The sequence below is a fragment of the Ochotona curzoniae genome, unplaced genomic scaffold, assembly GCF_017591425.1.
Source record: "Ochotona curzoniae isolate NIBS_2020 unplaced genomic scaffold, NIBS_Ocur_1.0 patch304, whole genome shotgun sequence".
NCBI lineage: Eukaryota > Metazoa > Chordata > Mammalia > Lagomorpha > Ochotonidae > Ochotona > Ochotona curzoniae.
Window position 1 is genome coordinate 7,978 of NW_024466867.1, and position 25,050 is coordinate 33,027.

Genomic DNA, 25,050 nt, shown 5'->3' on the forward strand with positions numbered 1-25,050 from the left:
TTCGGGAAGGCCCATGATCCGAATATTCAATTTTCTGAAGTAATCTTTCATTTCTTCTATCATTTTATTAGCTTTGTTGAGGCTTGTCTCCAGCTGTTTAATGAGCTGGGGATCTGCATTATGTGTGTCTTCAGTTTCAAAGATCCTTTCTTCTGCTGTATTTATTCTGTTGGTCAGACTTTCAATTTTGAGTTCCAGGTCAGCCATTTTGGTTTTGACTTGTTGTATTTCTGTGACTATTTTGTTCTTGAAGTCTTCCCACTTCTTCTCATGGTCTCTGACGAATTTTAGCATTATTTGTTTAAATTCCTTTGTCTGGTACATCTTCCTTGTCTTCATCTCGCATCTCCAATGTTGGTAATGGCTTTTGGCCCTCATTTGGTGGGGTGCTGGCTCTCTCAACTGAGTCATTGCTTTTTCTGATGCTTTTTCTCATTGTGCTATTTTTTTCCACGCTCCGGGCGGGTTGTTGTGTTTCCTGCTTACTTTCTCTGGATTCCTAAGTTGCGTGATTCTTCTTGGTTGCTCCGTGTTCAGGGACGCTTCAAGCACTCTTCTCTGCATGTTTCTGGTCTGCTGCTCTTCCCTCAGCTAACTTTCATCCCTCTTTTACCAAGTCCTCCTCTATGCTTGCCCTTCTCGGTCAGCCTCCTTCTGTTTCCTTGGATAGGTATTGTCTTGTGTGTGCCAACAGGGATAGAGTGTGGATGAGAGACTTTGTAGGCTTGGGTTTCTTGTCTTTGCTCTGGGTGGATATAGAGTGTGCGGTTCCACTCTCTCACAAATGTACTCCCCTGTTGGGAGACAAGCTTCTGTGGCTTGCTTGCCTGCACCTCCACCCAGGTCAGCAGACTCTATTGAGCAGTGCCCCACCTCTGGAGTTAAAGCTGAGTACAGCACAGCAGGGTATTCTGCCCATTCTCCAGCCACCTGCTGCTCTTTCCGACCCTGATTTGTGTTGCAAGGTTCTGTGGGCCTGGCCCTAGTGAGAGGCTGCTCTACCTGTTACACTTGCTCAAAGGCACTGTCCCACTGTGAGGCGCACTGTTGTCTCCCTCCAAGCCTGCCAGCCTGTGACCCCGCCTGGCTCAGCTAGCTGTGTGGAGCAGTGCTGCCTTGCCTCTGAAGCTGGGGCTGAGCACGGCAGGGGGTTCCACCGGAGCTTCCAGCTGCCTGTGGCAAGGAATTCGCAGCCCTGAGCTGGTTTGGGACAACATGGCGTGCCCCAGTCTAGTGAGGGCCCCTGTTGCGCTTTCTGAAAGGCGCTGTCGCACTGTGGAACACACTGTCATGGTCCTGCTAGCCCGTGAATCAGTGCCCCGCCTCTGGGCTAAGAGCTGAGCCTGGCAGGGGTTCCGCCCAAGCCTCCTGCTGCTGGCTTAAGGCTTGGAATTTGCAGCCCCAAGTTGGGTTAGGAAAGCTGGTCTCCTCTGGAGTTTCCAGTTGCCTGCAGCTTGAAATCCGCAGCACAGAGCTGGGTCAGAGAAGCTTGGGATGTCAAGGCCTAGTGAAGATTCCCGCTGAACTCACTCAGATGTGTTCCCCAGCTGTAAGGTGCGCAGCTGTGTCCCTTCTAGCCCTCACCTCCATCTGGGTTGGCTGACTCTGAGGTGCAGTGCTCCCCTTCTGGGGCTCAGGCCAAGCACAGCAGGAAACCCAGCAGCTAATCCACAGTTTGGAGCCTAGTTTTTGTGACCCAGACCTCTGAGAGTGGCTCCACCCCCCTCTGCACTCTCTCAATGGTGCTGAGCTGTTGGCGGGCGTTCTGCTGGGGCCCCCTCCCCTGCTTGTCCTCAACCTCTGCAGGGGTTGATGGCCCCTATGTTCAAACCTGTAGCTACCCTTAGGGTTTCAGGGGCTACAGTAGTCTGTGGCTCCCGCTGGTGCGGGAGCTGGTTTTTGCAGTTGCCCTTGTCTTCCCTGGGTCGCCAAGATTGCGCAGCCAACCTTCCACCTGTGTGGGACTGAAACTCACCAAGTCCTGTGCGACGTCCTCTCTTTCTTTTCTTTTTTTTTCTCACTGTCCCTGCAGGCTGAGTTGATCTTACTTCAGTGCAGTCTAGTGTCTTTCCCACTCCTCTCCCTGCAATTCTGTGTCTCCTGGTTTGTTTTTCGGCTGGATCGGTCCTTCTCTCTTTGTTCTCCACCTTATAACAGCTCCTCGAGGTCGGCCATCTTTTTCCCTGCTGATAGCCTGCAGACACAAAAAGATAGACCCACATCTGTCACCATACACTAAGATCCAATCTACATGGATAAAAGACCTAAACCTACATCCAGAAACCTTCAAACTCTTGCAAGAAAATGTTGGAAATACCCTGAAGGACCTAGGAGTAGGTCCTGACTTTCTAAGAAGGACGCCAAAAGCAATAGCAGTTAAGAACAGAATAAACAAATGGGACCTCATCAAACTAAGAAGCTTCTGTACAGCAAGGGAAACCATCAGCAAAGTAAAAAAGCAACCCACAGAATGGGAGAAGATCTTTGCGCACTAGGTAGGCGATAGTGGGCTAATCTCCAGGATATACAAAGAACTTCAAAACAACCAAAACACCAAAACAAACAAGCCACTCAAGAAATGGGCACGGGAAATGGGCAAACATTTCACAAAGGAACAAGCCCAAATGGCAAACAAACATATGAAAAAATGCTCCAGTTCCCTGGCAATAAGGGAAATCCCAATTAAGACATCGATGAGGTACCACCTAACACCAGTAAGATTGGCCCACATATAAAATAACACCAGCGACACTTGTTGGCGAGGATGCGGGGAAAAGGGAACCCTACTCCACTGCTGGTGGAGCTGCAAGTTGGTACAGCCTTTATGGAAATCAGTCTGGAGAACACTCAAACAACTCAAAATCTGCATACCATATGACCTAGCAATAGCACTCCTAGGAATATGTCCAAAACACCTGTTTTACGACAAACCAACATGCATCCCTATGTTCACAGCAGCACAATCAGTAATTGCAAAAACATGCAAGCAACCGAAATGCCCATCAGCAGAAGATTGGATAAGAAAGCTTTGGTTCATCTACTCCATGGAATACTACTCAGCTATTAAAAAAACAAAATGCAGTTCTTTGTGGCTAAATGGGCCCAACTGGAAACTATAATGCTAAGGGAAATGAGCGAATCCCAAAAGGTTACATACCACATGTTTGCCTTGCAAGAAAATGATTTAACCTGTAATTTTTGTTTGGTTGGTTGTTATTTTTTGAACCTGTCATTGATACTGTCTCAACCCAGATGTTTTGAAGAATTGAACTTGCATTATTTTTAACATATTGTTTACTCAATACTATGTCAATTAATTCCATAACATTGTTATATTGATGCTGATGTTTTGTTGGGGCTTTTAACTGACCGGATCTTTACTCTGTTAGCTCTACCTTCAGACCAGAGAGTGTCTCCCCAAGAGGCTACTGAACTTATCTGGACAATAAGATGCTGGACTTTATGCTAGGTATATGCTTGCAATGAAGGAATCTCAACTGAACTTGAACTGTGGTTATGCAGCAAGGTGGAGGAATCCACTATGGGGGAGGGATGTGGGAGGGGTGGGGGAAATCCCCAGTGCCTATAAAACTGTATCACATAATACAATGTTAATAACAATAAAAATATATATATAAAATAAATAATAAAAATGAAAGTCACCAAAATCGGTTTGAGAACACCGTGCATGGCTTCAGCTAACCCTTTTTTTGGCAAGTCCAGACTGCAGTGGATAATGGCAAAAAATTATGGTGGTGACCCAAAGTAGTGTAACAAATGAACTTAATAAAAATCTTGAGTTAGGAATTTGTGATTTGTGTGGCATTCATTTTTTGAATGAGTCACCTGTTCATTTTTGTGGCCTACAACACAGAGAAAAACAAGCACTGGTCTATGAGGTGTTGAAGGGATTTACCAGGGCTGCTCCAACTGAAGATAAATGCAAAGTGAGACAGTGACACTGTTTCCAACTTGTCAAAGCACAAGTATACTAAGAACATGGCCTCCACGTCCCAGATGCCATCTCGAGTGTGGCCAGTGCTCTGTCAGCTTTGGAGGTGGGAGGGGGAGCGAAGCCACACAGCTGGCCATTCCATTCTCAGCTTGCCACAGACCGGCAACTGGAAGACACTGACATAGTGTGTGTACCCCAAGCAGAGCAACTCACTCCAGGGAGCATGGGTTATACTTGTGGCTTTGCTGCTTCCCCAAAGGTATCATGGCTGCCCTCAGACCCCTGCTGAACCCAAGGTCATCAAGAAGAGGACCAAAAAGTACATCTGGCACCAGGCTTGCCACTATGTCAAAATTAAGCAGAACTGGCAGGAGCCCAAAGGCACTGACTACAAGGTGTGTGAGAGGTTCAGGGCCAGATACTGATGCCCAACAATGGTTACTGGGGCAACAAGAAGACAAAGCACAGGCTGCCCAGTGGCTTCTGGAAGTTCCTGGCGCATGACATCAAGGAGTTAGAGGTGCTACTCATGTGCAACAAATCCTGCTGTGCAGAGATTGCTCACAATGTCTCCTCCAAGAACTGCAAAGCCCTCAGGGAAATGGCAGCCCAGCTGTCCATCTGAGTCACCAATCCCAATGCTAGGCTGCTCAGCAAAGAAAATGAGCAGCAAGCTGGGTGCAAACTTTACATTTGTGCTCAAGTAAAACCCTGAAACCACCCCGCAAAAAAGTCTAGAGGGGAACAAAAAACAAACAAAGAAAAGAACTAGTCATAATTTTAACAAGAGGTGAATACTGATTTAATACCTAAAGGACCACAATTGTTTTCGTCATTCTTCACGTTCAAGTTTGTCTTGTCATTATTTTTAGTTGTGTCTTCTACAACGACGAGAGATGAAGACGGGTCTTTCACCTTTAGTAAGGGATCAGTTAGACATTTGATGTTGAGCAAAAAACAAAACAAAAGAAAAAGGTGAATGACTTACACTAGTGTATTCATTATTTCTTTCAAGACTTCTGTACGTATTTATTTGACAGTCAAAGGACAAATAGGAGGAGACAGATACAGACACACTCTTCTATTCATGGGTTTGCTCCCTAAATTACTGTAACATTGTGAAACCAGGAGTCACAGCCTCCATCTGGGTCTTCCACACAGCTGGCAGAGGTCCACGGAATTGGGCCATCTTTCGGTAGCCTTTCCAGGTAAGTTAGCAAAAAGCTGTATGAGATGCTAATGTATGTGGCAGCTTCACCTACATATGACAATGCCAGCCCAACTTTACAACTTGTGGATGTACAAGTACAGTTTTTGAATGAATCTACATAGGGTGGGTATTTGGCACAGTGGTTAAGGCACATCTTGAGGGCTCAGTGCAGTAGTCTAGTGGCTAAAATCCTTGCCTTGCACACACCAGGATCCCATAAGGACACTGGTTCATGTCGCAGCTGCTCCACTTCCCATCTAGCTCCCTGCTTGTGGCCTGTGAAAGCAGCTGAGGAAGACCCAAAGCCTTGAGACCCTGCACCAGCATGGAAGACCCGAAAGAAGCTTGAAGCTCCTGGCTCTTGGCTTCTGGTCAGCTCAGCTCTGGCCATTGTGGCCGCATGGGGTGTGAATCAGTGGACAGAATATCTTTCTTCATCTCCTTCTCTCAGTATATCTGCCTTTTCAATAACAATAAATAATTTTTTTTTTGAAAAAGACACCCCCTGAGACGCTCATTCTCCATCTAAATGTCTGGATTCCCATTCTGACTCTATCTCTTGATTCCAATTTCTTGCTAGTTCCCTTCCATGAACACCACCACCTCACCAGCGGGCAGTTCAGGTAGATGTGTCCCTGCCACTCCTCTCAGATGGAGCTCCTGACTGCTGGCTACAAGGCCCAGCCAAGGCTCTTCTGGGTTCTAAAGAGAAACAGCAAGTGGGAAAGCTTTATGTAAGTCTATCTCTCTCTGTCTCTCTCCCTTTCACACAGGTAGAGAAGCTGTAACATATTATTAGCTATTAAGTGCTCCAAGATAAAACCAGAACTAGTGATTCCTACATGGAAGATCTCATAATGGCTCATTCTTGCTAAATATTTATTTTTAAATGGTAAAATGCTTCATATGACATAATTATCTGCTAGAAATAATAGTGATCATTAACCCAAGGATACATTTGATAGAATTATGAAATCTGTGTTATAAAGATTACAAATTTTAATGTATTCAAAACAAAACAGAACGAAGTGAGGAGTTCAACTGAGATAAAACACATTCTTAAGAATCCAAATTAGAGCATAAGAGGGCTCCCAGTATTGGGTATTTTTTTTTCCCTTTGGAAACAGATTTTCCAGAACTGTAACCAAAAAAATCAAAGGACTGAGCCATGTATTTCTCTGGAAAGACCCACCTAAATCTATTCTGCTCTACAGTTGCCATGCTTCCATCCCTTCACTCTTTAGAATTTGAGGCACAAACAACAGGGCCTTCAGATTTGAGCACAGTTCAGGGTTAGTGTCTCATTTTTGTTGCGTTTATCGTGCATTTCAAGGTCTTTCAATCTTTTACGCTTAGGCAAAGAATTAAACAATACATTTATCACTTGGTGTCCACAAGTGGAAGGTTCCAAGGACCAACCATCCAACTCCTAAATGCCAACATCCACAGCTACTCAAGGCTCTTATACTCTGCAGTGCAGTATTCAGGTACAATCTACACATACCTATATTTTAACTCAGTTCTATACTGCTACTAATGCTAACTCTGTGACAGAAATTGTGGTAGCACTATCGAGAATAATGACAAGAAAACATTCTGTCAGACACAATTCATTTGGTTTTCAAATATTTCTGATCTATGGTTTGCTGAATCGATAGCTGTGGAATATGTGGGTGCAGAGGGGAAGATTATGACACTAAGAATAGTTTCAAGATCCCAGTCTAGCAATTTAATTCATCATTTCCCATAGCAAGGATTTGTTTGCAAAACTTTTTTTTTGGCATGTAAAACTTTATAAATTTCCATGTTAAAATAAAATTCCAGCCAGCTCAATCATACAAATCAGAGGAGTCATTAACCTCAAAGAGGCCTCGTGCATCCCTCAGAAGTTGTTTTCTGCGTATTTTAGTGTTTTCAAGTCCTATTTGTGCTTCATCAGCAGCTTTCCGTAATTTTTCTTTCCATGGTCCAGGTTCTTCTGAAAGCTGAAATTGAAACAAAAAATTTCACTCATCATGCACGTTTGTAAACAGATGAATTCACAAGGCTGGTGGTGTCATTAACAGACATCCAAAAAGGCAGTTCTGCTACTTCCAGGAAGGAAGAAGACTCCTATTACGAAGAATTTCCAAACTGGGATAGTTCAAACAAGACTAAAGTATTCTTCAACTGACTTACATATGTTTATCACATAAAAGGCTTACTGAGACAAACACACAAGTACCTCAAAGAGTTCATGGAGAAAAACTAGGGACAATATTTGGTCACTAAAAATGCTTTAAAATCCACGCAAACTTTGGATACTACGAATTTTTCCATAAAACTGTTAATAACACTAAGATCAGGCCTCTACTTAAGGGGCCTGCATCCCATGTGGCTATCAATTCAAGTGCTGGCTGCTCTACTTCGGAGCCAGCTCCCTGCTTATGTCTTGGGAAAGCAGTGCAGGATGGCTATGTTCTTGGGCCGCTACACTCATGTGGGAGACTCAGAAGTAGCTCCAGGCTCCTGGCTGAAGACTGGTCCAGGTCCTGCGGTTGCAGCCATTTGGGTAACAAACCAGAGTGGAAGTTCTCTCTTTCTGTCGCTACGTGTCTCTCTGTAAATCTCCCTTTCAAATAAAAGTAAGTCTTAAGAAAATGGAATTAAAACAAATCATTGGATTTGTTGACTGGGTGCTAGCTAACACATTGCTGAAAACATGAAGTGACATTCAGTCTTAAAGCATTAGTGAACAATCATATTACAATGTTTTATTCCAGTAACAATTAAAACCACAGAAAGTAGTTGTAACAAGCGATGTTATATAATTAATTTTGTATATAAATATCTAGTTTTGATTTGATCACAAGCTTAACACAGGCCTGACTTGTTTTTGACACCAAGATGGCAAAAGACTGGTGCTTTGTTATGTTAGAGGCATAAACCCATAAGGTATTATACGAAATGCATCAAAGATGCATAACTCTCTTTGAGAGTTATGGGTAGATAGACAGGAAACAAAATTATTATTAATATTAGAGAAAATGTTGACAGAAGGTAGACAGAAAATGCAATCATATTAAATGATCCAGATAAAGCATTTAGAGTCATAGTAATGCAATTACTGCAAAGTTTCTTGCTGAATAACTATAAATTGATTGGGGGAAAAAAGGAAACGGAACACATGAGAATCTGTGTGTCTTGCCTATATAAACAGGGAGAAAAAGGATACATGTTCAGTCCTCATTTGAACTACCTCCAGGATCCATTTTGCCTCGAAGCCCCGGATAAGCAACAGGTGCTAAACGCTATTTGCTGTGATTGCCTAAGTGTCAAACACCCTGGTTTACTTTCACTCCGAGGAAAGAGAACCAGAAGAATATACACTTGTGCATCCCTATCCAAAACACACAGTTACAAGAGTGCAATGGAAGTACCCTACCGTGATATTAAGTAGAAAAACAAAAAACAAAAACCACCCTGCTCTTAACATGTGGTTGGTCACAAGGATGCCCAAAGCTCTTCTCATTACATACTTGAAAGCAAGATTCACTTAGAGTACAAACCTGCAACAGTTCTTGGTGAAGCTGCACATTTTCATTGAAAACCTTCTCTAGTTCTGCCTTAATTGCCTCATGAATAATTTGAAATGGTCTGGTCGTTGTTGTAGCCTAAGTAGAAAAAAAAAAAAACATTAGGTCAATAACAACATAATACAATGGTTTATCTTCATGGACTCCCTGGAATCTTTATGTGGATAAAGGCCAAAGCATTCCAACACGTAGCAACATGGCAGTGTACCTACCAACACGGCAGCAAAATGCCAGCAGAGGTGTTCCAGAATAGCAGGAAAACAGAGCAAAGAATCAAGTACAGCTCTGCCACTAATCTGCCATGTGACCTTACACAAATGACAGCCTGTTATCAATGGCCACGTATTGCATAGCAGATTTTACCAACTACGTATTCTGTATATCCGCCACTGAAAGTCAAACTGCATGAGGGTTTTTTTTCTGTCTTAATATGTTAAATAGCAATCACCTTCAACAAGTTTAGTAGAGCAACAGCTTTTCAAATATTTGTATACTATTATAAACTTTTCTGAAATGCCTTATGGGTGCATGCATATATATAATATATATATATATATATATATATGGAAATTGAAGATCTAACTCTGAAACCCTAACATTATATAGTATTCCTGAAAAATAAAAACAAGAACTAAATTTAAATTATTTCAAAAATAACAGAGCTACAAGTGTTAGACAAATTCAACTTACGTCAGCAATTTGTGAGTTGAGGGACTTTCTTCCATCTTTTAGGGCCTGTAACGCTGGTAAAATCTTTGCCACCTGCAAAGAAAGTATCAGTCAAGAGACAAGTATTTACTAAGCCCTTGCAGTTTCCAAAACGCAGTATCTCAACTTTGACACTTCCCAACACTTAACTTACCCAGGGCTCATCACTCCATGCACAGCAGATCTGACTAACTAAACTCACATCATGATTCCCCTTGCTTGTCCTGACCAAACATTTTAAGTAATAAAAACTATCCAGTGTGTATGTGATCATTCAACTTTGTAAAATTATTCATGTAAGCTACATTGGCATTGTTTAGAAAGTTCTGTATGAAAACATGGGGGGAAAAGCCCACTTTATATATGGAATCTAAGAAAGGAAAATGGTGGAGGTGGAAAATGTTGCTCTTTCTTTTATGGCCTCTGTATTCCTTACCTTTTCGTACAGTACATGATATACTTTAGTCAATACCATTACTTTTTGAAATCCCATAAGCATTCTTTTTGTAGCATTTTCCTTAAATACAAAACAAAAAGCCTTACCAATTCAGGTCGATCACATTTTTCCAATTCTTGTTCAAATTGTTTTTCAACGGAAAGAACTTTATCGTCCAGCTTAGATTTGCAAATCTTCAGCTGTTCATTGGTTGCCTAAGAAAAAAGCCAACTTGGTAAGACAGATGTGGGAGCTTTCAGTTAGGGGAAGTCAGGTGACTTCAACCAAACATATGTAGTATTAGCTAAATCTGTTCATAGATTCTGATGATTTTCAGAACAGTAAGATCTTAGCAATTCTAGTGGGTGCCAACAATCTTCTTCATAGGCAAAGTATAAACATTTAGGGTGAAATAACCTAATTGAGTATATTAAATAGTGTCATCAAATCAGAGTTAAACACAAATCAAGATTTGATATTTGATATGAATTACAATAATTGTGCAATTAAAAAAAGTTAAGTGATTAATTATTCCAACTGAATTTTAACCACTATACTAAACGTCTCTGCTATTCACGACCCTTCAACGAAGTTGTGTAAAACTGAAAACCAAAATCAAAGAATGTAAACAGGCAAAAATAAAAGGAGAAAAGCTCTATGTTTTGCTGCTGAAAAAAAACTTGTTTTTCCTATGTCTCTAAATTTAGCTGTTGTTGCAGCAATTCTCTGACCTGAGTTAGAGTTACTCTACTGGTTTATTTGTATCTATAGATTCTACTGCTAAATTTCTTAACATTCTACCACGTACTTTGCGTTCAATTATTACTACTATTCCAGAAAATAAAGACTGTGACTTTTCATTCTGCTATGTTACACAACTGCATCGTCTTCACAACAAGCTGGTATATTTCATTATTTCATTTTGTCTACACATACAACCCAGCTTGAATAAATGTGCTTGCTATTGAGTTTTTTCTGTTCTGTTAGCATGCCAAATGCTTTCTAAAATTCTCCCAATTGATCAAAACTCTAATCAATTACTACTGGGGCAATAACTTTAAGTGGTAAGCAAATACATATGGTTATTTTTGATAGTAGCTAACACAAGAAGAAAGGATTAATACATGTACCATATTTGTGACCCAATTTATACCATCAGCATCTTGCATCTGTGCTCTCTGGTTTTGACTTTTCAATCTTTAAGCAGCAGTGAGATTCTCCAGTCACTTAGCTGAATACATCTTAATTTAGCTAAAATCGAATGGATTTTCCTTATAAGGAGTTGAATCACACCAGGCTCAGGAAAGCTGGATCATAAAAATACTCCTCATTCAGTAACCTCAGGTTGGTAACTTGAGACTGGCCAGGTTGGGAACCTTTTTTTTCTTTCTTTCTTTTTTTCCCCAGAACTCAGCAAGTGATTTTTGGAGAGCCAGTTCTGAAACACTTAGCAGCACATCAATATTTATAATGTAACTTCTGATCCAATTCCGAATAATTCCTAATATTCTTGAGGATTACATCTAGGCCAATACCATGACACAATTTCGATAATTCATTGTTGCCAACTAGTCCTAAATTTGTTTGAATGAATCCTTTGTCTCTCTGTGTAGTAAACTGAGTCCAAAAAAGGAAAGGTCACTTCACAGATTTTCCAAGAAGGAAGAACAAAGAGCTTCTACAGAGCTCTCCTACGAGCTGAATAGGCGTCACTCAAAACATGTACTACCAACGGTCTATTTCCAATATGTAACCATTTGTAAGTTATAAAAACTACCATATTTTTTCATATTTCTTTGAAACAGAGTTTGCTGACAACATAGTATCTTTAAAGTCTATGTTAGTCAGCAACACTCCTCGCCCCAGCTTTCAAAATGAAGTCATTTGGTGTCTTTAACTTCAAAGTTTGCACTTCTTCAGAATCCTCAAAGCTGGCATCTTGCAAAGATCGCTCTAAGCTTTCATACTGAAACAAACCAACACCGTGAGCACAAACTATAAATCATTCAAATAAAGATTTTTTTCATTTGTTTGGAAGGCAGGGCTTCACACAGAGAGAAAATGAAAACATCAATTTGTAGCAGAATTTGAAACATCATCAAAGTAAGCCAAATCAGAAGAGAATTGAAACACATATATTGAGGGAAGGGCTCCTTTATAAAATATAGAAAAAAAACACTTAGCAAAAAGAAAAATACAAATATACTTTCTTAAATTTGAAAAGGTAAGTCCATAAAACAGAAAATCAAATGAGCTAAAAAATATAAGAAACTCATTAGGACAACATGGAGTAAATCCACAATGGGACCACATCACTTCTAACAAAATGGCTAAAATTAGTAAGATTTGTTAAGCATTGAAGTGAGGAACAGCATAATGCCCATACACTCCAAATCAACTGTTTACACAAAACTATCTACATATAAATACTATTTCCTGACTCTAATTATTTTTGTTTTCAAAACTCTTACCTCTTTTTCTAGAAAGTTAGGTTTGTCAAGTAGATCACAATTTTCTTTTATTAGTCCAGAGTGTTCTACAGCAAGCTTTTTCTTTTTTACTAAAAAAAAAAAAAAGATAAAATGTAATTTAAAAATTTTATGCAGAAAACTGATGAGACCTAAAATAGGAAAAAGACTGCTTACCTACATAAAGCCTGCTTGCAATCTGAAACAAATTTTTAACAAAAAAATATGTTAAGGCAAATATATATATAGTTACTAAGCATATGTAAATTTAATTTTACCTCTGCCAATTAAATATTACAAGTGATTTCCGCAAGACAAATGCTCTAATGAGAAAAACTACACATTAATGTCCTCTTATCAAAAATTTAAAGTATATATTATGTCAACAGCTCTGAAATGGTTTTTGGTAAAGATTCCTGTTTCATTTCACTCCGCCTATTGTTCCCTAAACATATTTGGCCCTAAGACAAATGTTTTCAGGCAATTCTATTATCATAGCTCCTAATGCTAATACTCAAACCTGAGAAATATTATCAATTGGACACATGTCTCAACTACTCTAAAGAAAACAGTAAAGCAAATCTTCTTCTTCTTTGATCTTTCTCTTTAACAAATAATAAAGCAAGGGAAAAATCCAGTTTAAGAGCTTAGTGAGGGCTGAAAGGTAAGATAAAAGGAAACGGAATTCATCTAGAGAATAAGGATACAGATAAAATTAAACAAGAAAAAGCAGGCTACAATACAATCCTACAAATGTAAACAAATATAAAGTAAACTAGTAAGTCAGAACATTATTTGGGGAAGCTCCTCAAGCTTAAAGGAAAACCAGGTGGCCAAAACGATGGCCCAACTGTCTAATCCTTTGCCTGCTAGAACTCAGCATCCCACACAGATGTTAGTTCTTGCCCTGGTTGCTCGACTTCCCACCCAGACCCAGCTCCATCCTTATGGCCTGGATGCTCGATTCAAACTTCCTCCAAACTTGATAAACAACAACAACAACAAAAACAAAAAACAAAAAAAGCACTGAATGATGGTCCAAAGTCTTGGGACCTTGCACCCATGTGGGACGCACAATAAACTCTTGGATCCTGGCTTCTGATCAGCTCAGTCCCTGCCAGCATCACCTATGGTGGTGACATTATTGAGAGTGAACCAGCAGATGCAAAATCTTCCTCTCCCTCTTCTTGTTTCTGCAAATCTATTTTTTCCAATAAAAAATAAATCTTCAATAAAAGTAAAAACTGAAAAAATAAAAGGAGAGCCAATATCTGAACAATAGTACTTCAAAAAGAGAAACTGACTCTTAAATGGAGAGATTTCTCCAAATTGACATAAAGACAATCCTGAGTCTAGAGAAGTCGAAAAGACAAAGGAATTTTATGGCTAGACACATGATACTGAAATCAGAACATCAAATGCAAAGACGCTCAAAGGGCCGCCACAGTGCCACAGTATGTTACGCTATCACCTGTGATAGCAGCATCTCCTATGGATGCTGGTTGCTCTATTTCAGATTCAGCTGTCTGTGAATGCATCTAGGAAAGCAGTGGGAAGTGGCCCATGTTCTTGGGCCCATGCCACACACCTGGGAGAACGGATGAAACTCCTGCCTCCTGTCATCTTTGGCCTGGCTCAGCTTCACTGGTTGCAGCCAAAATTTGGGGACTGAGCCAGCAACTGAAAAATACCTCCCCCCTCCCTCTGTCTTCATCCACCCTCCAACTATGCCTTTCAAAGAAATTAATTAATTAATCCTGCTTTCCCCACACCTTTTAAAATTCTTCGTGGTCCTGTTTATGTAAATGCTGAAGAAGTCACAGACACATCCAGGGATAGATGTGCAGAGTGAGGAAAGGGGGAGAGAGAAGTTTGTATTTTCATCTATGTCCATCAGGACAGTGAGTGCACCCCTTCCTATTGCATGGCTTCTTGTGACCCAGAGAAGGAGAGTGGTTACATGCCAACACCCTCAGCTCCAAGTGAAAGGCGACTGGCTGGGAGAAAGGATCAGCTACTCCAGCTCCAGTCCAAGTCCTTATTATTGACATGGGAAGCAGCTAATGGTTGCTCAAGAACTTGAGTTCCTGTCACATATGGGAGAGACACTGATGCAATTGCTGGCTCCTGGCTTCCTTCTGGCCCAGCCCTCAGTTACTGCAGCCACTTGAGGAATAAATCAGCCAGTAGATTGCTTTTCGCCTCTCGCTCATTTACTTGAAAGCATCAAATAAATAAGCTTTCTTTTTTAAGTGGAAGAAGTTAATAAACTATGCTCGAAGAAACTAAATACATCAATAATCATTCATCATTATGATAAACTGCTCAACTTGACCTACTGATTGAAAACTGTATGGGTAACATGGCCACATCCCAAACTAGAGGGCCTACATTCAATCTCCAGCTCTACTTCCTGCCTCCACAGCCCTACCAATACAGACCACAGGAGGCACTAGTAGGGCCATGCTACTCATGTGGGAGACTCTGAGTTCTCAGCTCCCAACCACCCTGCCCAGCCCTGGCTGTTGGAGGAATCTGAACAGTGAAACAGCAGATTGGCCATTTCTTTTGGTCTGTCACCCTGTTTCTCTCGCTCTTTCAGCCACTTGAATCAACTTTAAAAAACAACAGGGGAAGAACTAAAAGTATTTGGGTATTAATACCATAGAAAACTTCTCCAAGGACATTCTTTCAAAATTTTATACTTAAAAACTTGCTCTATACCCCTTCTGTTTTATCTTAGACATATATGTGATTTTGCTTTCTCAAAAAATACAAATTTCTTACATTAGTTGTTCAACTTAAAGACAGAACCAACATTTTTGAATACAGCATTGTTTACTTACAAATTGAAAAATTCTCCATATAAAAATGCAAATGAGAACAAAAGTAATGGCTGGACGTATATCGCAACCCCATAGAAATCCATGGGGATGATCTCTTTGTCCAGCATCCTCAGGTACTGTAGGAACAACCTTCAAGACAAAGAAAACTCAGTTCTTACAAATGCAATTGAGGCAGTAAACAGAGATCCAAATCTATATAGCCAACTCCATTATTTTCCTTTCAGGAAACGGGCTGTAGAATCATAACAAATAGAAGGCACCACAGGAAATCCTTCTGCAAACTTCTACCTACTATCACTCAGTGAAAAAGAAGCACGATAGAGAGAAAAGCAGGAATTTCTCAAACTGGATTCAAATACAAGCGCCCCCACACCTTCCAAATGATGGGACAGGAACAGAGAAGGCCACAGAAAGAAGCTGAGTAATGTAAGTTCAGCTACTTTCCTTTTTTTAAACACCAAATTGGGTTTTATATATATATAAAGTATATTATATTCTCCGTGAAAAGATTTCCCTACTGGAAAGGAAAAAAAAAAGTTATCTGAAGCTTTCAAATGAACTTTGAGGTGTGGTTCTTTTGTTTAATGATTAAGATTACATTCCACAGAATTGCCTTGCTCAATTCCCAGTCCCAGCTCCTGACTCCAGCTTGCTGCTCATGCAGAATCGAGGAAGCAGCAATGGCTCCAGTAACGGAGGTCCTGCCCCCACAAGGGAAAGCCAAGTTGTATGCGTGACTCCCTGACTCAATCTTCACAACTCTCAAACAAATATTTCAATTAAAAAGTCTAAAAGTCACTGACAGTACTTTGGGTTTAGAGTTCTTGTTTAAAAAGAGTCATTTTGTTGACTTGGGAGGTAGAGTGAAAGAGAAAGAGTCAGAGACTTCTCTCCACTTCCCCAAATGGCAAAAACTGGCAGCTAGGTCTGGTCGAAGACAGGTGCCTAGGACCAGATCTAGGTCTCCCACATGGGATGCAGGAGTCCAAGCACATGGCCAGCTTCTGTTGCTCTCCTAGGTGCATCAGAGGAAGTGGATCAGAAGTGGTGCAGCCAGTATTGCAGTGTGGGAGGGCAATGTCATGGGAGGTAACTTTATCAGCGATGTCACAATTCTGCCCATGCGTTTAGATTCTGAAGCCCTGCACTCCAACTCTATGGGTTTCTCCTGTTATCTAGGAGGGAATGATCTATTTTCACACCCGGGAAATTGAAAGGGAAGCTCTATTTTTGGCCCTTCATGGTTGTGATGCCATAACTGTGACCTTGGAAATCACTTCTTCTCTCCCATTGGTCTTGAGCAAAATACAGCTCAAGACTTTCAACCTGGTTCTGTAGTTCAACTCTCTCTGGATCAAGCCCCAGATGCCACTTTACGAAAAATAAAGCACACAGGCAGGGAAAAGAAGAAGATGACAAATGCACTTTAAAGAGCAATCTGAACTACAGGCTTAGTTCTTTCTGGGCTTCAATCCAAAATCTCTATAGCAAATTTTCCTTCGGTAGACAGTAGACCTTTCTGCCTAAGGGGGGAAAAAACTTACCAAGTATTCTCCCCTCCAAGATCTTTTTTATAACTCTAATCCTCGCAGCCAGGCTGCTCTCTATATATTTATTTAATATACACCAAGTAAATAAGCCTGATAAGTTTTTTGAGAGGCAGAAAAAGAATTAGTCCTCTCGTTGGGATGCCTAGATTGCCAGAGCCAGAAAGCTGGCAGTTTTACTCCAGATTCCTTCTTTCTCTCATCCTTCATATCTAATAATGAAGTAATACTCATTTTAACTTTTAGTGCCTAACTATGTGCCTACTCACTATTTCCTCCTCTAGCCCTACCACTCTGTTTTCACTTCAGTTCTATCTTGAGTTTTGCTTCTCTGACATCTAACCTACATCCTTACCTAGGCTCAGGAAGGCCCAAGTCTAACTCCCGGAAAGGCTTCAACCAGCTCCCCAACACCTACAGCACTTGGACTCTATGTCCCTAGCAAGCACGCCAACACATCAGTTCCTGAGCCCACTCTCCACTAACACAGCTGCTTTTCTCTTCATGCACCACTGTGCTTCATGCCTCCACTGCTTAAACCAGCTCCTCAGCCTAAAGACTTCCCTCATCCAAGAAAATACCATCTCTTCCAACCTTCAATTTCCCTAGCAGGTTGTGTGTATGCTTCAGTAAGCATTTGATTCTTTATACTAGTGTTTTATACTCATTTTTGTCTTCTCTCCCCCTGCACAGCTTGATGCTGGTGCTCAGACAACAAACACACACACACACCTACAGTACAATAAATGAATAAACAGAATAATTACAACTGCCTCAATGTTTAAATGGTCTTCTAAAACAATAAGAGTGTGTAATAAAACATGGCAAGAGAAATACCACTTAACATGCCAACAACTACTACCATGAATACTGAAGCAGGAAAAATCTATTACCTAATAATAAACTGAAGCTAACAAACAAACAAACAAACAAACCTCTGGGAATTCATAATCGCTATCCTTTAACAATATCATCTCTGTTAACAAGACAAAGATAAAAGAGGGTAAACAATCTCACTTAAAAGCATCTCTCAGGGGCACTCTTTATTGGAAGATGATGAATTATAATCCCAAACTCTGAAGCTAGCTCAGCTGTCCTTTCAAGACAAGAGATTTCATCACTACATGGATTTAGGGATTTCTGCCCTTAACTTTGTCAGAGTTGGAAGGACCATGTGTCACTGACCCCCGCTCAAACTTTAAAACAAAAAGGCTACTTCATTTGGAACTCAAGAACCATTCCCATACTTTGTGTTGTCCAGTAGACCAAGTTCCTGATACCCAGGTCCTGCTCTACCACAGGAGCAAACCACACAATACACCTGGCCACAGTGAGGGCTGGCCTCAGACCCTGAGACCACACTGGCTCAGATTACATAACCCTGAGGGCACCCAGACTCACTTCATGTAGCTCATCCTGGAACCACCCCACATATAAATGTGGGGTGGCCCCGGGGGGCTCCATCCACGGAGAAGAGGGTTAAATATCCACTACCACCATCCACAGCCTCCGTGGAAAGAATACTGGCTTTGTTTACAATCCACTCCTGGCAACTGGAGCGTACCACTGCAGAGCCAGCTATGGGGGACCAGGGAGAGCCAGGGAACATGGATCCCACAGGCCTGTGGTGCCACAACACACAACTGCTAGGGCATCATGATGGCCCCTTTGGTACACTTTTTATCCCAGCATAATACAGGTCTGAACCCATCCCACCAGAGCCTGTGACACACCCTCTCGCCACCAGCTCACCCCTCCTCATAAATGGAATAGTCCAACTGCCACTGGGAGTCACCCTCCATCTTGGTGGAAGGCTCTCTGAAATGGGCAGGTGCTATACCTGGGGAGGCCCCACACACCCAGAAAATAAAAGTGTTTGGGCCTGGAGAATGGAACGGGGCCTCAGGCCCTGTGCTGTAGTTTGGGCTATACAGCCAGGAAGGTTGGGGCTGTGGCGCAGACACTCAGGACTTGGGAAGCTGTGGTGGTCACTGCCAAGCTCTTCCCAAGGTCCTCGTGGTGCAGTTCCATGAGGTGACTGCAGTGTGCCCCCTTGACCCGGCAGCTAGCCAGCCCAGGCCTGAGCCTCAGCAGCTGATCCACGGTAACGGAGGCAAATCATGAGGATAGCCCGTCAGTGTCCAAGTGCCATTAGGCAGCTAGCTGGTCTATCATGACACTCAAAGGGTGGGAGGAATCTGGGAGCTCCATTCCACATGTGCCCACCTGGGAAAAAGGCTGGAAGGGACCACCCACTAACAGGCATCCTCTTGCCTTCTGAGGATATGGCACCTGTGCACTTCCACTCGGAGCCCTGACCCAGTCCAGGGACCATGCCAAAGGACAGAGGCAGGAAGCCTCATTTCTGATGCAAAACCCTGGTCTCTCCAGTCCTGGGTTTCCACAGCACTCACCTGCCCATTGCCTGTCCCTCTGTACAGATCAGGACCCAGAAAACTCTACTGAAGAAGTGGCTGAGAGAATGTGGCATGCAATGCTTGCTTGCTGGACTCCCTGCAGAAACAAACGAGGTTGGTTAGGGACACTTTTGTCCACCATGCCTCCTTATTCGATCCATTCCCTGAGACACTTCTTCATCCAAGGTGGACATCCCACTTGGCAGAGCAAGCAAGCAAGCGTGATCACCTGCTCTGGGGGTTGCTGGGCCAAGGGGGATGTCCATCCCAGAACTAAAAGGCCTCTGCCTTGTGAGCCATCCCTGTAGCCAGAGAACATGGACTCAGGAGGTCATCCTTTACCCACACATCCCTGTAACGTAAGACCATCCCCACATCCTCATGCTCCGGTCACACAAGGTTATCTATGGAACTGAAGGCCAATGTCATGTGAAGTCATCCTAGGCCACAGTTCTGTCACACAAGGTCATCATTGTACTCACAGACCCAGTTGTTAGAGGCCACCCTGCATCTACAGATCACACACCCATCAAGTCACCTCTGCATCCAAACGACCTGTCTGTCACATGAGGCTATCACTGCATCCAAAACCACTCTCATTGTGTGACCCTCCCTGCACACACAGGTCACCATCATGTGAGGCAATGCCTGCACACAAGACAAATGTCATGTGAGGCCTTAACTGTATACACAGGTGCTGTCACATAAGGTCATCCTGATCCAACAGCCCCTGTCACATGAGATCATTTCTGCACAATAAGGCCCCTGTTGCATAAACCCTTCCTTGCAACCAAAAGTTCATTTCATGCAGGACCATGCCTGCATCCAAAACCCCTTTGGGTCACTCAAGACTGTAACTGATCCGACAGACACTTGCTTTCTAGGCATTCCCAGAAAACACAGGGACCAATTTTTGATGCCATGCTGGATCACAGCACCAAGTTGCAGGAAGCCATCAGGCACACACAGCCTCTGTCAGAGGAGGACACATCTACAACCAATGGCCAAGGTAGTGCAAGGCCATGCTGCACCTACAGGTCCTTCTCGCAAGAGGCCATCCTGGCACACTTAAGTCCATCCTGACTACATGGACCCTGGACCTACAAGGTCATCCAACAACCCATTAAGACCTCTCATGCAAACACAGGCCACAGATATATAAAGATGTCACTTCATCCACAGGCCTTGGACGTATAAGGCCATCTCCACAAGAGACGTCCCAGATATGTGTTGTAATCCCTATACCTACAGCTCACTGTTGCATGAGGCAGTCTAAGCACCCAAAGACCCTGCATACACACAGTCATCCCCACACCCACAGGCACCATTGGTTGAGGCCATCCCTGCACCCACAAAAATGATGGGTGAGGTCATCTTTGACCCCACAAGCCCTGCACCAACGAGGCTATCCCCACATGCATAGGCCCTGGACACATGAGGCCACCCCTGCTCCCTCAAATCCTTGTCATTGTGGCAGATCCTGCACCCACCCATGGCATGAGAGGCTGTCCTGTACCCACAGGACCCAGGAGGATTAGGTTGTCCCTGAACACAGAGGCCCTCAACATGGGAGCTGTCAACACATGCATGGACTAAGGTTTACTAGCCCTACCCCACACCCACAAGATTTTTAAAAGGCAAGGCTGTCCCTGTACCCAAAAGTCCCTTACCCTACAGCCCACAGGCTCCCATCACACAAGGCTGTCCTGAACATACAGGCCATGCACACAGAGACCGTACTTGCACCTATGAGCCCAACACATGAGGCCTTCCTTGCACCCAAAGGCCTCTGTAGCATGAGAGGCCAACCCACACCCATGGACACCTTTTGTACAGTGCTGCCTCCCTCCCATCCCCGCCCCCGCCTGCCTCAGGCCTTTAGCATGTGAGGCCACGCTGAACCCAAAGGCCCCTGTTACGCAAGGCCATCTCTTCATCCACAGAACCCTGTCAATGCAAAGCCATCTCTGAACCCACAGGCACCAGATGGTGAGCTAATCCACACACATGGGCCAAAATCACACCAGGGCTGCCCCGCACCCATAGGCCCTGGCATGGCAACGCCAACCCACTTCCAAAGGAACCTGACACCAAACTCCACAGGCTCATGTGGTGGGATACCATCCCATACCCACAGGCCCGTGTCATACAATGCCATCCTTGCAAGCTCAGATCCCTCTTCTGCGAGACCACATCTATACTCACAGGACCCAGATGGGTGAGGCCATTACTTTACCCAAAGGTCCTGTTGCATGAGGCCTTCTCTGCCCCCATAGACCCTTGTCTTAAAAGACCATTTCTGCAACCACAGGCCAGGAAGCCTGAGGTTATCTTAGTGAAGATCTCTTCTGGTCAAGCCTGCTGGGAGTTCTCTGCCCCTCCTAGATGTTGTTTCCCAATTCTTTCTCTAGATTAGGGAAATTTTCCTTTATTGTTTCATTAAACACATTTGCAAACTCAGCTTCTCTTTCTGCACCTTCTGGGACTCCCATAACTCTTATATTTGGTCTCTTAATACTGCCTTTCTAAAATTGTTCTGCAGTAAAGAGAAGTTAAAAGAATTTGCCTCTTTCAAACCTGCCCTACAAATGACACTTCAAGATGTTCTCTTGACAGAGAAGAGGACTAGCACCAAACAAAACCAAAGGCAAATAGGAAGAATATCCCAGTAAAATGACAACAGAAGACTAAACCAACGAACAGCCCATTCCTAAAATGACAGGACCAAAGTACCACCCATACATATTAATCTCCGAATGTAAACGGTTTAAGCTCAATCAAACATCATAGATGAGTAGACTGGATTAAAAAACAAAACCCGTCTGTCTATTGTCTGGAAGAGACACACTTCACCAACAAAGATCAGCAGAAACTATGTTGCATGGGTTTTGTTCTTTTGTGTTGGTTTCATCTCTTCAAAACACTTTCTTCTGATTAAATCATTCAATGACTCGTAGAACATGCAGTGGCATCAATTTCTTCAAGAAGGTTCATGATTTTCATTTCTTCAGCTACATGTTAGTCATTTAATAGCATGTTGTTTAACTTCATGGTGTTGTTAATATCCTATTTCTCCCTGATGTTGATTTTGTTTTTTGGCTCTTCAATTAAGGGGCTGTAGAGTAGTTGTGTAATGGAGACAGTCATATCCAGTAACATGTCATTTAACTTCCTGGCATTGTAAACTTCTAATTATTCTATTGTTGACTTTGTATCATGACTTTCTATTTAAGGGGATGTACACTACCTGCAAAATGGAGACTAACATCCAGATGTGAGGATGCAGTGTAGGATGCATTTCTGCCTCCAGTAAAAGATGGACTTAAAATGAAACTGTTTTACTATATCTTGACAATAGGATTCTGGACTCTGCCATTGTCCATGCCTGCAATGATGGACATATGACTGTGTATGAAGAACTATATGTTAGTAATGATATAGAGGAACTAGGTGGGGGGAGGGAATTGGGGAGGGGATAAGGGAAATGCCAGGAGCCTATGGAACTGTATCATAAAATGATAATAATAATAAAGTGTAAAAAAAAAAAAGAAAAAAATTGACCACTAGAGCATAAGGCTGTTGTCGCATAGCACTACCAACATTCTACCTCTGGCTTCATGCTGGCAGGCTCATTCACCTGCTCAACCCAGAAACTCACACTCTTGACCCCTGACATCTCCTTGCTCAGACCGACACTCCGGGGGGGCCTGTCAAACAGTGCCTGGTAAAGTAGCCTTAACCACAAAAGACCACCTTCATCTTACTGTCATCCCAGACATGCCAAGTCCAAATCTCCCTTAGGGTAATCTCCAATGGCAGCAGGATCCTGGAAGGCTATTTCTCACATCAGCTCCACTGTGAGTCAAAGTCTGCACTACACATGGCCCAGCCAGTAACTCCATGCCAGCTGTCCACACAGCAAAGTCCTTCATTTATGCAAGGAAAGGACCTCGTTTTCTCCAATTAGTAAAGACCTAAATGTGCTCTGATGGGTAGGAGAGCCAGAAGAAAGGAGAGAGAGAGAGAGAGAGAGGCCATGGCAGGTGCTTCAGAAAGCAGCCCAATTCTGCCCAGCACCCACCAATGCTTAACTATCCTTTCTAGTCACTTGTACTGACTTAGTAGCTGCTCATCTAGGCTGAACCAGCAATGAAGGAATTACACACCCCCGAGCTGATGCCCACTAGGGATGCAGGGAGACTCAATTTGTTGACAATCTTCAACTTGGAGCAACTCTCCAGGACTTCCTGATTGAGGATCCTGAGCAGAAAGTCCCAGATCTGCATCACCTCTATCAGCAAGTGCTCAAAGTCCTTCTTTTTGACTTTTGACACCTCTTCCCTCAGGTGCAGGGCTACAAAAGACAGGCACATCTTCTCAGCTTCTGATCACTGTCACTGCTCACCAGGCCTTTGGCAGACAGGCTTCCTAGTCAGCTTCCAGGGCCTGCCTTCTGCAGGCCTCTCAGATTCTCACTCATCTGCTCTAACAAGTTCATCAATTCATTCAATCAATAAGCTGATTTAATTAATTAACCAACCATTTTGGCTTGTTCACTTGATTGATTTAGTTCAACTGTTTAGTTGATTTTTCAAAGAAATAAAATTTCAAACCCCACACATCTGACCCATGAAAGCACACACACACACCAGCTGTGCATATGCACCAGGATAGCAGGGCACACTGCAAGCACCCTGTCAGTCAAGAGAAAAACGGGGACCCACCCTGCTGGCTACCTCCTCCTGCACCACAAACCCTGCACTGCCTTCTCTGTCAGAATCCCAGCAAACTAAAGATGGAGCAGAACGTTGGATCTTCTGCAAGGGGCTACAGTGCTCCCCACTGCCCTGCCCTGCCCCCACCACAGCTAATGAAAGTGACCACCCCACAGCCCAAGTCAATCAGATTTTGTCAAAACCTGAGTCAGAATCCCCAAGGAAGTGACAGGCCTTCAGGGACCTAGGCTTCCACAGAGCACCTACAGCTGGCAGCCACCTTGCTGGCCCACACTTGCTCCAGAGCTGGCCCACACTTGCTCCAGATACCTTCAAGATCTTACAGCCACAACTCCCACAACTGAGTTCAGGGACCTTCGACCCCACATGGACTCTAAGGAAGGCCCAGGCCCTAACAGGGAGCAGATGAGGACAGGGATACCTCCGGGCCACCTCACTTACCCAGCAGTCTTCCTCAGGGCCACCAGCCTCATCCATGGCCAACCACTGCTGCCACCATCACCACTGGGCCTTGACTCAGTGTGCTTGCACAGCGCCCTCTGACTCCTGCAGGCTGGGAAAGGCAGGAACGCATCCACGCTGGGAAGAACTGAGAGCAACCAGGCTCAAACCTTCCCAAGGCTGTGCAGCATTCTTAGCTTCAGGTGGAGTGGGAGAGGCAGGGCTTCCTCAGCAAGGTCAGGCTTTCCTGCATCTGGATCTTCACCTCATGCACTGAAAAGCAGAAAAGCGAGACCAGAGGTCAGTCATTTCCACTGCCAAGTCCTGAAAGCTAGGCATGCCAGGCTAGGGGGTAAGGTGTTCTTTAGCTCAGCTTCAAGCACGTCTGCGTCAACAGGGAGAGTGACTTCAGCCAGATCCGAGGAATCCTGGGGCAGAGCTGCGAACAGGTGGGCAGATTCATCCCAGCTCCAAACCCACCACCTTCAGGATGTGCATTCTGCCTGAACCACAAGTTACCACACACCTAGGAACAGTGTCTTCCCTCCATGGAAGTGCAGGCAGTGAGATGGTCACCAATTTGACAAGGGAGGTGTGCACATTGTCCAAGCGTCAGGAACTCAAGGGACCTACACATTGAGTCACCCCCCACATTTACTCTGAGGACATGCTCCCTTCACCACCCTGCACCTACACCTGCACCCGGACATG

At 43.4% G+C, this 25,050-nt stretch overlaps 1 protein-coding gene and 1 pseudogene across 1 annotated transcript; one reads left to right on the forward strand and one right to left on the reverse strand.

The window, feature by feature from the left end:
- Positions 1 to 1,975: 1,975 nt before the first annotated feature.
- On the reverse strand, positions 1,976 to 24,607 carry LOC121167070 (cTAGE family member 2-like; the record flags this gene model as incomplete). The annotated part of the gene is made up of 10 exons (XM_040996443.1): positions 24,340 to 24,607; positions 15,199 to 15,327; positions 12,530 to 12,551; positions 12,356 to 12,444; positions 9,992 to 10,099; positions 9,431 to 9,502; positions 8,714 to 8,818; positions 7,025 to 7,150; positions 4,765 to 4,870; positions 1,976 to 2,194 (listed from the first exon to the last, which is right to left on the reverse strand). Coding segments are annotated over exons 1-10 (1,012 nt in total), but the record flags the coding sequence as incomplete, so codon positions are not given.
- Positions 4,220 to 4,670, forward strand: LOC121167072 (annotated as a pseudogene).
- Positions 24,608 to 25,050: the final 443 nt, after the last annotated feature.